Genomic DNA, 13912 nt, shown 5'->3' on the forward strand with positions numbered 1-13912 from the left:
GAGTTGGCATGTAGTAGAATAGGTGTTTTAATTTCAGGGAAGGTAGATGTAGGGGGAGATGAAGTAAGTGTTGCCCATGTGAATGGAGTATTGAAAGTGTAGTGGAGTGTCTGAGGGGGAGATATTTATGTGTGGTCAGATAAAGTGAGTGGGAGGGGTATGTTGAGTATAGTGGCTAGGTAGTTGGGATTCGTGAATGAGAAGTGATGCGGGGATAATGCAGAATGTAACTGGTGAAAAATGGGAGGAAGGGGGTGTTAGGGAAAATGGAGAAAACATGTTCAGGGGTGGGTGGGAATTGGGTAGGGTAGAAAGCGGAGTGACCCCGAGTGTAGTGAGGGAGAATGGAGCGGGTTAGACCAGATCTCAGCAGGCTGAGTAAGAAAAGAAAAATACTCAGCAGGCTGAGTAAGAAAAGAAAAACAATCAGTGAAACAGCAGAAACAAAGCTAAGGTTATTCATTAGAAAAACCTGAGTAGTATTGATGATTAAGAAAAACAGATTTTTGCAAGGAAAGCAGTGACAGGGAGGGGGGTAGGTAGTTAAAGGAGAGAATAGACCAGAAAAAGGGGAGAAGGAAAGGTGACGCTCTCATATATATATATATATATATATATATATATATATATATATATATATATACACATACATATATATATATATATATATATATATATATATATACACACATATATATATATATATATATATATATATATATACATACACATATATACATATATATATATACATATATACACATATATATACATATATATATATATATATATTAGACAGATATATTACCGACACACACACGCACACACACGCACGTACTCTGGAACACTGAAAACTAGCCCCAGGAAAAGAACCACTTGGCCACCATGGGGAACCTTGCCCTTTCTCCACTGTAGTGTGGTTTCAGAGTTGGTATATCAGTTGGGGAGGATTTTTTTTATTTGCTGTTTTGTCCTAGTGGTCGTTTACCCAGGGTTAGTTTCGTTTACCCAGGGTTAGTTTTCGTTGTTCCGGGAGTTTGACATAATGCAAGCTTGTGTGTTTTTTTGTATGTATACGTGTGTGTGTGTGTGTGTGTGTGTGTGTGTGTGTGTGTGTGTGTGTATATACATTTTACATTTGTTTACTGGGAAAGTCTGCCTGGAAAAGCTGTCCTTTTTCAGTGGAGGCCCAAGGAGAGAAGCTCCACATTAAAAGTAAACAGAAGTTTACACTGGTAGTACAATTTTAGTTATACAGAAGGACAAATACTTTCATTAGGTACAGAGATATAAATCAAGCAAATGACATTATATGATTTCAGCACAACATTTTTCAGTGATCATGGGTTACAGCACAAAGTGTAGCAAAAAACATAAGCAAAATTAATGTGTAGAGTATAGCAGTAATCTTAGACAATATTTTGGTGGAACACAGGCTGGTAGTACATATGTATTATATATTTTGAAGTAATCTATACCACATCCTGGGGAGGCTTGTTGGCTAAAGGATATCTTTCCTTAGGTTGGGCTAGAGCAAGGATATATCCAATTTTTCTTTAAAGGTGCTTTAAGGATCTTTTTTTTCCCCAATATTTTTTTATTTTCCAAATAGGACAATGTTTAACAATACAATCATCAATAAACAAGTATTATAAACCTTTATATACACTATGTACAATTGACCTGAACCAAGGAGGGAAACATTTAATAAAATATATGAAATTAGTAACAAAAAATTATAATATTCAATTAATAAAGTATAAAGTTACACATTAATTATTTAGGGTTCATTTTTAATGTCTCAATAAGAGTTAAATTTTTTTCCCCAAGGATTGTTTGTCCATGTTTTAGGTGAAATTCTCGATTCCTTCACCTTGATTTCTAATGTCGCTGTTTCTTCCATTAATTCATAGGTTCATACTAGGCTATCTGCCCTAGGGCATTTATGAGCCTAGCCAGAGTGTGTTTGGCTTTCGCCACCCCTTGGAATGAGTATACTGTGCCCATTATAAGGTTTAGTTTACTGTACCTCTGTCTAGCAGTGACACAGACGTGACCCCCGGGGTAAACCTACGCTCCCCCATTCAAACTCGTCAAGATTCCTCTTGAAGAGAGTCAGTGAGGGGCTCTTCCTAACATGGACTGGGATTTTATTCCAGAGTGAAGGGAGCCTCTGGGTTATGAATCTGTCCCTCCAGCATGTCCTATTTATTTCTGTGCTGAGGTTCAAATCTCTCGCTCGCATAGCTCTGGTGGATTTGGATTTTCTGAGGTGGAGCATGTCCATTAATTCCGGGTTGGACATGGCCTTGTACGTTAGGCACAGATCGCCTCTGAGTAGGTGGCATGCTACTGAGTAGAGCTGGAGTTTCTTTAGCCGGGCAGCATACGACATATGTTTGAGTCCCTTGATCCTCTTGGTGAGGTACTTTTGGGGTCTTTCCAATTGCTGCAGGTGTCGGGTAAGGTACATCCCAAATGGGGCATTGTACTCAATTATGGGCCTGATGAGGGAAGAGCAAAGGGGCACAATGACCTCTCCCGATCTAGATGTGAATCCCTTCATGATAAGGTGGGCAATATAGAAGGTCTTTCTAACCACTTTGGCAATGTGAGTGTTATCTCAAGAATTCTTCCAGAGTAGGTTCTTGTGAAGACTTCCACTTTCTAGTTATACATTTCCTTGCCACAGCTAGTATGGACCAGAGTAGGTATACATCTTTTTTGTTCATTCCAATAGTATCATTAACATTTAAGAGGACTAAAGCTTTGGTTAAAATAAAGGTATCTGTGAATATAGCTTGGAGAAAAATAGTAATTTCTTCCCAGAATTTTTTTATATTAATACAATCAAAAAATATATGAAACCAATCAGTTTTACAGTTTAAAGAACAAACCTCTCCAACAAATGGATTCATCAAGTGAATTGAATTTGGCTTGTTTTTCAGGTGTAATAAATGCCGTGTGAATAGATTTCCATATAAATATTTTCCATACTTGTAAATTAAATGTTAAGCTAACAGAACATAAAAGATTTGCTTTACTCTCAATTGATAGATTAGTGTGACATTCTTTTGCTATGAAATTCCAATATCTTACATTAGGGTTAGTTGTATATATCATCAATATTTTGTATAATAGATTTGTCCAGTTATAATTGTCGTAAATAACTTCAGATATCAGACTTATCAAATTTGGACTAGTTTTATAAGGAGAATTAATAATTTTACTATTAAGATCCTTAACATATGATAATATGCTTTGTAGTATCAACCAATCTGCTGATGGAATGTCATATTTATTCTGAATTTGTTGAATGTCAAATACTACTTGTGTCTCTATACAATGTTTCCAACAAGTGAAGTTTTTCCCCTCCCATCTAGTTAAAATAACATTATGAATTTTACTGAAGAAATTCTTTGTAGAGCTAAAGGGTATTATCAAGTCTAGCCAGATCTTAATTTAAGGATCTTTTTGAATTGTGTAGCACTGGTGGTTGTTTTTATATTTAGGGGGAGATAATTCCCAAGTTTAGCTATGCAGAATAGATGCCCTAGGCAGGGTAATAGAAAAGAGACCCTACATGTTCCCACCCAGCACCCATTTCAGTGTCGCATTACTTGCTTCCGTCTCCGCTATGACCATAAAAAACACTATTCAAACCTGTCAGTGTGCATTCTATTTTCTTCTTTATTTCTACAATTATTATAGATATTTGGATTTAATTTAAAACTTATTACAATTTTTTTTTTTTTTTTTAGCACAAACACCGATGGTCATTTGCTAAACAAAACAATACAGTCTCATTATGAAAACCAACTTGGCATGAGCAACAGTAAACTTCTCTGCCCTTGTAACTCACATTCACTGAAACCCACATTCATACTGACGGACTAAGTGGCTGTATTCAAACCATGGGCACCCTGCACACATTTTTAGGACCATGCATAAATGCATGTGTTCTTTGTTTCATCTTCTTGAGTTTACTAAACTGTATTATTTAACACAGCAAAGTACAGGTGTGTACACTTAAAATAAATGTAGATGTTGGAGTGTAGCCACTGTGGCAGTCATCACCTGTGGGTTATCCCTGCTGTGGTAGCCCTCGGTTGGCCCAAATACCAGAGTCAATGTTTTTGTGTGCCGGCTGCCATTGCCTGTAGTCTGATGTCAGGTTGTCAGTGCTATAGAGCAAGGCAGCCGACGTCATTACATCAGTTTTTCTTGCCCTAAGACGTCAGAAGCACAAGCGTAAAGACAGAAGTGGTCCTGGTGGCTAAAAGCCACCTTGGGATACTTGTATCCCCCTAGGGGAAGATCTTAAATGGGGGATGGAGGCAGGGAAACCAAGACTGCAACAGTGAATACACTTTAACATCTACATTTGTGGTAAGTGTACACAACTGTACTATGTTCTTCATGTTTCACTGTTGCAGTCATCACCTGTGGGAGGATTCCCAAAGCTGAGGAAAAGGGTGGAAGGATACATCAAGTCCTAGGTATGGGTCAGGAGGCCCTGCAGAATTGCAGAGGCAAACCCTGTCCTAGACTTAGAAGAGAGAGGTAGGTGCTAATGCTTTTTAAAGGTATAGACAGAGGTTCATTTGGCCACTTCCAAGATGTCCCTGGAAGGCACTCCTCTGAGGAAGGCAGTGGAAGTGGAGGTTGCCCTAGTGGAGTGGGTCGGACAGACTTAGGGATGGGTTTCCCATGTAGTCTGTACCAAAAATGGATACAGTGCAAAATCCATTTGGAAATGGTTTGTTTGGAGATGGGTTTCCTCTCTGTCCCTGGGACAAAGCTTACAAGAAGCTGGTCTGTTTTTCTGAATGGCTTAGTACGATCCAGATAGTATCTGAGTTGTCTGTGTGCGTCTAGTGAGTGTAGAATTCTTTCCCCCTTGTTTTGAGGGTTGGGAAAGAAGGTGGGAAGGTGTATGGCCTTGTTAAGGGTCACATCAGATACCACCTTGGGTATAAAGGTGGGGTTAGTCCTTTGGAAGACTCTGTCTGCATGGAAAATTATGAAGGGCTCGACAGCCATGAGAGTTTGAAGTTGCAAGACCCTTCTGGCTGAGGTGATAGCTAGTAGGAAGGCAGTCTTCCATGAGAGGTATTTCATTTCTGTTGAAGCGGCAGGTTCAAAAGGAGGCAAGGTTAGTTTAACACATAATTCAGGTCCCAGGGTGGCATTGGAGGCCTTCTGGGAGGCCTAATATTAGAAGCCCCTTTGAGGAATTGCTTAATCAAAGGATGAGAGAAGAGGGGTGGGTCAGAATCATAATGGGCAGAGATGGCCGAGCCATGGATTTTAATAAAGGAGAAAGAGAGGCCACTATTGAGCAACTCTGCTAGGTAATCCAGGATGAGAGGGATGGAAGGTTGGGAGGTAGTGCCCCCTTTTGATTGTTTCCAGGAGCAGAATCTTCTCAATTTCCCTGCATATGATTTTCTTGTGCTGGGCCTTCTGGCCTCTGTGACGATGTCCAGGACAGGTTTTGCTTAACAGGGACTCCCTGTTAGTTTTTAGTGTATAAGCCTTGCTGAAAGTTTGGGAGTCTGTAGATCTGGGTGCAGTACCTTCCCCTCTCCTGGGTCAAGAGGTCTGACATCAAGGGAAGCAGCTTTAGAGGCTGTAAGATCAGACTACGTAATAAGGGGCAACAATGCTGTCTGGGCCAATCTGGAACAATGAGGATGGCCTTTGATCTCTCCTCTCTTATTTTGATCAGAACCTTGGGAATAAGGGGCAGAGGAGGGTATGTGTACACTAAGAGGGAGCTCCAGGGAAGGTGAAGGCATCCCCCTTCCATGCTCGGGGGGTGATACTCGCTGGTACAGAACTTGTGCAGCTGGTGGTTGAGGTGTGAGGCAAAGAGGTCCCCTTCTGGGGTCCCTCACTTCTGGGTGATTTGCAGAAAGATTTCTCTGTGGAGCTGCCATTCATGGAGATCCAGTAAGCTGCTGCTTAGGTGGTCTGCCAGTGTGTTGCTGATCCCAGGTAAGTATTGGGCAATTACGTGTAGCCCCATGGAGGTGGCTGCAAGCCAGAGACTCACGGCTAGTCTGCACAGGGGGTAAGATTGGGTGCCCCCTGCTTGTTGATGTACCACATTACTGTGATGTTGTCTGTATTTATAAGGAAGACCCCTGGCCTGAGATGGGGTTGGAAGGAAGTCAGAGTCTTTTGCACTGCCCTCATTTCTGGTTGATGTGCAAGTGAAGCTGCTTGGGCATTCCAAAGGCCTTGGGTACACTTGCCTGCTAGTTGAGCATCCCAAGCAATGTCTGAGGTGTCGGTGGTGATGGTCTGGTCGGAGGGGCAAAGGATGAAGGAAAGACCCTTGTTCATGACACAGGCCTCTGCCCACCAGAGAAATTCGGCCCTTATACAAGGGATCAGAGAGAGAGAGTGGGTCTCTAGGGACAGAGAGTGCTGACACCAAAGGTTCTTGTATCCCACGGCTTGCAGGAACTTCCTCGCAGTGAGGTGACTTCTGGAAGGCAGCTGGGTGAAGTAGTGCTAGGTGCAGGAAAGGCCCAGTGCTTAGAGGGAAAGTTCCTGCTGAATCTGGGAGGTTGAACTTGAAAGAAATCTTTTACTGTTTGCATAGATTTTGCTTTGTCTTCCATCTTTTTAAGCACCTCTTCTGCTTTTTCCACAAACAAGCGTTCCTTATCTAGGGGTGCATCAATAAGTTTACACTTGACATGATCAGGGCGACTTTGTTCCTTCAGCCATGCATGTGTTCTAACAACAGATCCTGTCACTGCTGCCCTGCTAGAAGCTTCTAGGTCATCATATCCACATTGTAATGTGTGTGTGGCCACTTGACAAGCAGAGTGCAGAAATTCTGCTAGCTTTAGAGCACTGACGACCTGACGTCAGACTACAAGCGACAGGAGCCGGCACACAAAAACATTGACTCCGGTATTCGGGCCGACCAAGGGCTACCAACATCAGGGATAACCCACAGGTTATGACTGCAACAGTGAAACATGAAGATCATCACCTGTTACAGTGTGTTTTAGATTTTTAGTTTTTAAACATTTTTCCAGTAAGCAGTGAAACAAAATGTAAGAATCAATAATGGCAAGGTTATCCATTTAAAAAAATGTCAACATAAAAGGCCACTCAAACTGTCGTCATTATATAAAAATCCATCAATATCAGTCAATATGCACAATCTCTGCAGAACTAAAGTCATCTGCATAAATCCACATTAAAAAGATCTTTAATTAATGAAGAGGTTGCGGCAGACAAACCACTTTGCATTTCAGTGCTTTGTCCATGATTTTAGTGTCTGCTGCCCTTCAAGAATAAATTGCCTATGTTACATAAAAAAAAATGGTGTGCAGGTGACACGGACTACAGAATGGCTGGCAAACTGACAACATGTTCACAGTTACTAGGCATCTCATCCAATCCAAACTACACCCCTTGTGCTACACTGTAGTATCAGCAATCAATCTACCTTGTGTGGAAAGATAATTTGTAGCTTTCTGCATCAAAGGCAAGTATGCTACCTGTTGCACCATTGACACAAACTACAAAATTCTGACTGGCATTCACAAGACTAGAATCTTCAGTGACTTACTAAAAATTAAACAAAATAATAATCAAAATAAAGGGGACCTGCCAGTTGGTCTGGAGGTTTACGGCACTAGCTTGCTAATAATAATCAAGGTTCAGGTTTTCACTATGAGCAAAATCACTTAGTCAGCCCCTGAACTGGGGCATTTTACAAAAACAAAAACACACACACTACTGTTGTACTGCACTCACTGTTTCGACTACTGCCCATGAACTCACTGTTTTGGCTACTAATATTCATTCCGCTCAAATCAAATCTCCTGCCCATGAACAAATCCCTGCTGCATCCATTGTTTCAGTTTCTAAATCAAATCTACTACACATCCTCATTTGAGCCCTAGATCAAATATCCCATGGTTGTTCCTACCATGCTGAGGTTTCTGGGACTTGCTGTTTTTCACAGAAGTCTCCCATGACACCTTAAAGTCCTACTGCAATGTAACAGACAGTCAAGTCTCCCACAAAGTCCTACAGGCCTGCAGTGTTTAAGGACATCTTTACAGAAGATTTTGAATTTTTTATCAGCGACCCCCCCCCCCCCCCCAAGCCAACACATGCCCTAGGCATCTCCCTGGGTCATCAAGTGCTAGATCTGGTTTTGGCAGACCCATGCAGCTACAACTCCCACTTCCCATCTTCCCGCTATCCCATGTCCTTTTAAACATGTCTGTTGTTTCGCTTTGTACTGCAATCTGGAAGCTTTCAGATGCTTCTTCAACGAAACTGACTGCAGCTGCTTAATATGGGGGCAGCTCCCATGAATAAAATCTAAGAGCTTTAACTAGCAGGCACCAACTGAACAACAGAGCATTCTTAAGTAGTGCCCTGCAAATGAAATGGCCTTGGGGGTGTAATACATTAATATATGTCATCATTCAATCATGATACAAAAAAGCTATACCCCACTATTCAAATGTGGAATAATTTCCCACTTACCCCTACTCAGTCATAAGACCCAAAGCTGAGGGCCAAAAAGATTACTAGTCATGCAATTCTGTAGCCATAATATTTGATCACTATATCAAAAAGCATTAATTATAAAAAAGATAAATAATTTCCTGAATTTTCCTCCTAAGTACACAATGAGAGGAGATAAATCAGTCTGGTGTAAAATGTGGTACTTACCTTTGTGATAAAGACACTGGTGATGCTCTCAAGATTGTCTCCTTCAGGATTGGGAGGTCCCAGTAACTGTTCACCTTCCCCCTTTTCAAAGCTGTACAAGAAGGCAGGGTTCAGTATATGCTGCAAAACCTGCAAAATATTACCTCATTATTCATTTCACTGTTAAAATGTTCACACATTTAAAACTGTTACAGAATTACATTATAAGCACATTTTCCAGCTTCTACAAAGATCATTTGTTTACTTCTAGCTATGGGAATTCACATACCATACAGGTTTCTTTGCCCTACTCAATAACAGCTGCAAATCTCTGCAGCACATTCTATTTACAGTAAACAATCTCCATGCACAGCTCTTAACACTGTCAAGGTATACAATCATTTGGAGGGGGAATGAGCGAACACGGTTTGTTTCTTTCGGCTTTTCCCGGCTAGGGGTCGCCACAGCGGAACTCTGGTCCGCTAATGATTGGCAGTAGATTTTTACGTACTGGCTTGCCGGGCCTAACGCACAACCTTCAACGAAGGAACGCCCATTCACGCATGTCGATACACAGAAGACGCTCTAACTGAGAATCGAACGGGCAACGTCTGTGAGGCGACAACACTACCGTAGAACCACCACCACGGGAATGAGCGAACACTAACACCTTAAAATCAGCAGCAAAGTTAGACAGCTCCCCACAAACAGCATAACATAATATATACCATTTTTACAGAAGTGCACCATTACTCTAACAGCTGTACTGCACAAGGAAATTAAGCAACTTGAATCAAAACAACGCAAAAAAAAAAAAACGCGTACCTTTGCTTTCAGCTCATCTCCAAAGTTTGGTTCATTAAATTCCACAAAGCGGAAGAAAAGTGCCCGCTTCTGAGCAATACTGTAGTTTTTGGGTATTTCTTCCTCCATATACTCCTTAAGGAATGTCATATTGCACAGAAAACGACCAGTAAATGCTCGAAGCAATTGAAATAACAGCTCAATATCACCATAGTTGTACCTATAAAATAAGAAAACTATTTTGAAAATGCATGTATGAATTTGTTTTCCAGTATTCTTTGTCTTACATACTCCCACCTCAGCAGTTCAGGCCAATTTTACAAGAATACTGTAAACTGTTGTCATCCGTGTTCTGCAAGATGGGTAAAGACACACAAGCACTAGAGAAGGCTGACACCATGAACCATCTCTACATCTACTTTATGACATTATGAATTGAGCACAATTATTACAAGTCAACATAGAAAAAAATAGTTCACATGCAACACAACACAACCACACACAAAAAGCTTTCTTAATGTGTTAAAGAAGCAGAAGCCAAACATACATGCTTTAGAGATTATGGGTAAATCCTAAACTGACTACATAAGCAACAAAATTAAAGACTGTTTTAATTCAGTGGCAAAACATTATTTCATTTTATTTAACTTAACTAAACAAGTGAAAGAGTACAAAGACTGCTTTCAGCCTCAATCTAGGAAAAGAGGTAGCAAAAAAAAAAAAAAAACTTTTGAAAACATTTTAAAATAGCTTACATTCATAATTACTTTTCAAACCAACATTTATATTCATGTTACACTATAAAGAAACATTTACAGCTACATCATACCCCCACAATAAAAATACGGATATAGTTTTCACCAGCACATTGTTTTCTAGTAATTTACCACTTATTTTTTCACTTTATTTTACATATTTTTTAACAGGGTAAAGTGGACTACTCCATGGACCCTCTTCAGTCCAGACAGTATAGGCACTTTCAAAAGACACACGATTAATGTACAGTACAGTACTACAATACTGTATGTGTGTACATATACCTACACATACATACATACATAAAAAAACACACAGCAAAAACAATTAAGGTTCAATAAATACACCAACCACCTCAACAAAGTTTTACATTGCTTTGTAATGTGGCTTAGATGCAAATAAGAAAAGGCACAGATACATGAAAGCAGTGGTATTCAGTAAAGAAATTTGGGAGCAATTACACAGAGCAAACATCTCAACAAAGTTTTGCATTGCATTATAACAAGTCAGTGATGTGTTACCAATGAAAGGACTAGTTTGATCCTCAGGATAAAACAAAACAGAAAACAAGAGGGGAGATTTTTTATACATACATACATACATACATATATATATATATATATATTTATACACACACACACATACATACACAAACAAACATGCATACATGGTGTGTGTGTTTAATATATCTATGGGTTCAGCATGTTTGGATGCCTTTTTTTTAATTAAAATGGCAGTACACTAAATGAATTACAGATGACAAAGACTCAGAAATGGTAAGTACATAACTTCTTTATCCTACAGTCATCCCATATCCACTTTGAATGGTGGGACAGAATTTCAAAGTGCAAATTTTTCAGGGTGGAGTCATGACTGAATGCTCTTATGGATGGTAACTCCAAAGGATGTTCTAGACCTTGAGATCATGAACAACTTAAAATGTCTAGAAAAGGTATACGATGTATAACAAGTTCCTGCTGCACAAGTGTCAACTACTGAAGTACTTCTGAAGAAGGTGGCAGATGTTGCTACTGTCCTGGCTGAGTGCAAATTTGGCTTCACTGGTGAGGACTTGCTCTTTGATTGATATGAAAAAGTTATGCACTCCGGAAACCATCTACACATTGCAATCATATGCCTTAGTGTAAAGGGTGCAAAGGAAACCAGTAGCTGTGAACCTCTCCTGATAGATTTTGTACAAAGCAGATAACATCATAATTGTCTATGAATACCAAAGGCGTGAAGTAAGCATTCTCCTTTATTAGAGTAGTTAAGAAAGAAGACTGAAAGGTGAACAGATTTGGTTGAGGATGAACTCAAAGGCAAATCTGAGGAAGGCGAAGGGGTTAGCTCTTAATGAAACACCGCATTTGTAGAAGACTAGATATTAAGACAATGAGGATAGCACATGCAATTCCAACATTCTCCTGGCTGAGATGAGTGTCATAAGGAATAAGATTTTCAATTAATGGAATTTCAATCTGGCAAGGGATACTAGTTTAAAAAATGGGGGGTGGGCAAAGTTAAAGTCAATAATAGGAAATTTAGTTCCTGACTTCGAAGATGGCTACACACTAACAGGTTAATTTCAGCTCTCCCAGTGTGAAAAAAAAACATGGAAATAACAGCCAGTGATACTGTCAGAGTAGAATTCAGTTACTAATTAGTAAGTACACTACCTGAATGCCAATAAAGAAGAAATTTAGAGAACTTGAAAGAAAATCAACCAGTAAAGGTCAAGAGAAAACACTGTTGGGGAAGAATCCTACAGCTGTTTATCAAAAAGCAGTTCAAGTTTCAGCTTTGGTACAAGAAATGGTTCCCAGTGGTTTAGAGGAAAAAAAACAAAATGTGCTTGCAGGTGATTACAATAAATCAAATATTAAAGAAGTACATAAACTCAAATACAAAAGGCTGGAAAAACAGAAGATTTAACCAGCTAATCAGATGAACTGATAAACTGTACACATCATACATGAAGAAAAGACTGGTAAAGTATGAAACTTCTCAAGAAGAGTTGTTTCAAAAAATGGACGGGTTAGATGATAACGCTCGCAGAGAAAACATGAGATTTTCGGGTCTTTATTAGATAGTCGAAGTTCCATAACTCGAACACCTAATTGATGAACCACTATGTTCGGAGTTGCAGAACTTCGAGTATCTAAAAAAAAACCAAAAAAAAACTACACAACGCACAAGACAAAAACTTGTTTTAAGCAGGGGGGGCAAACCACCCTGCACCCCCCACACCCCTCACTACTTAAATCTACCAACTCTGAGATCGCACCACATTGAAAAAAATGGAAATCTCCTTTTACAGAGATTTCCATTCAAATGCTCAAACTTTTATAAATTCGAAAGTATGGTCTCGACCATATGTAGTTCGAACTTGTAAAAGTTTGACTACGTGATAGGAACCCAAGATCTTCTAATGTATCAGAGAAACTGGAAGGAACAGACTAATAATTTTATGAAAGCACAAATAATCAACTGGACTGGTATTCCATAGCAGGATTTGTTAATTGAAAGGGCACATTGAGTGTATGCTCCAAAACGGGACATGAAAAAACAGCCAAATATTAGTAAAAATGCAATCATACTACCAGAAAGACTTAATCCGGACAAAACTGTGGCTGGAAAGCAAAGTACTGAAAATTGGAGACAGTTGCGTGTTTGTGGAAAATGTATATTCAATGCACGCCAAGCAGAAGAGAAGCAAATTTATCCCAGCAGATTCAAGCTGCTGTACCCATTTGTTTTCAAATATCTTTTCCTAGAGGTCTGAATCCATTTTTTGGATGCAAAAGAGGCTGAGGAGGAAATAAAAACAGTTTACCCAACAAAAAGTGAGCCAGAAAACAGAATTCTTCTGACAATAAAGCTCAGAGAGCCTTTTTAAATGTTCCAAAGGAAAAGCTTGAGAGACAGAAAAAAGCACAGGCATTTATTAAAAGAATCGGGTTCCTTGGACTTGGGCAAGAGTCTGGTGTTGGGAGATGGAGATGAACATCAGCAACACTGAAATTAGTGAATAAATGGTAGATCATAAAGCATCAGTCACTTTTGTTTACTATGTCTCTGCAAGAAAACATGTCTGAGAAAGGCTGTACTTTTGTTAAACTTGTGGATGTACTATTATATCCCACAATATGTTATTAATGTTTAGAAGAACAATAAAATGAAAAAAAAAAAAGTAAATCAACATCGACATTTGTGCTGCAACAGAGACCCGATTCAAGGCAGCAGAAAGCACCCCTGCACTACCAGGCTATAACTCATTCCACACCTTTCGGCCCCAGAACTTGGACAGAAGCTCCAAAGACAGTGGTGTTTCCATATACATAAAGGATGTGCACACCTCCAGATTGGTAGCCCAACATAACTCATCAGAGATACTTCAGGTGCAGCTAACACTGGGAAAGACAGCAATTCGGGTTGAAGCCTGCTATAGGTCCCCAACCATGACCCAAGACTCACACTCCACATTCCTAAGCACCCTAGAGAATATTAGGGTCCAACCTAACACTGATATTGGGCGACTTCAACTACCTCTCCATTAACTGGGAAAGCTACTCATGTACCAATACACTTGCCCAACATTTCCTGGAATTCATTAATTCCAATCCCCAGGACCAGCTCGTTCTCACCCCCAGTA

General features: G+C 39.7%; 1 protein-coding gene across 1 annotated transcript in view; it reads right to left on the bottom strand.

Annotated features, from left to right (window-relative positions):
* The window catches only part of LOC122816707 (transformation/transcription domain associated protein), a gene marked incomplete in the record, with an annotated part of 2794447 nt that overhangs the window by 1404243 nt on the left and 1376292 nt on the right, over nucleotides 1–13912 (bottom strand). Inside the window, 2 exon segments of the mRNA XM_044089697.1 lie at nucleotides 8719–8847; nucleotides 9523–9721. Coding sequence (XP_043945632.1) covers nucleotides 8719–8847; nucleotides 9523–9721 — 328 coding nt within the window.

The sequence above is a fragment of the Protopterus annectens genome, chromosome 12.part0 (genome assembly GCF_019279795.1).
Source record: "Protopterus annectens isolate FY-2018-M chromosome 12.part0, PAN1.0, whole genome shotgun sequence".
In the NCBI taxonomy this organism is placed as follows: Eukaryota; Metazoa; Chordata; order Ceratodontiformes; family Protopteridae; genus Protopterus; species Protopterus annectens.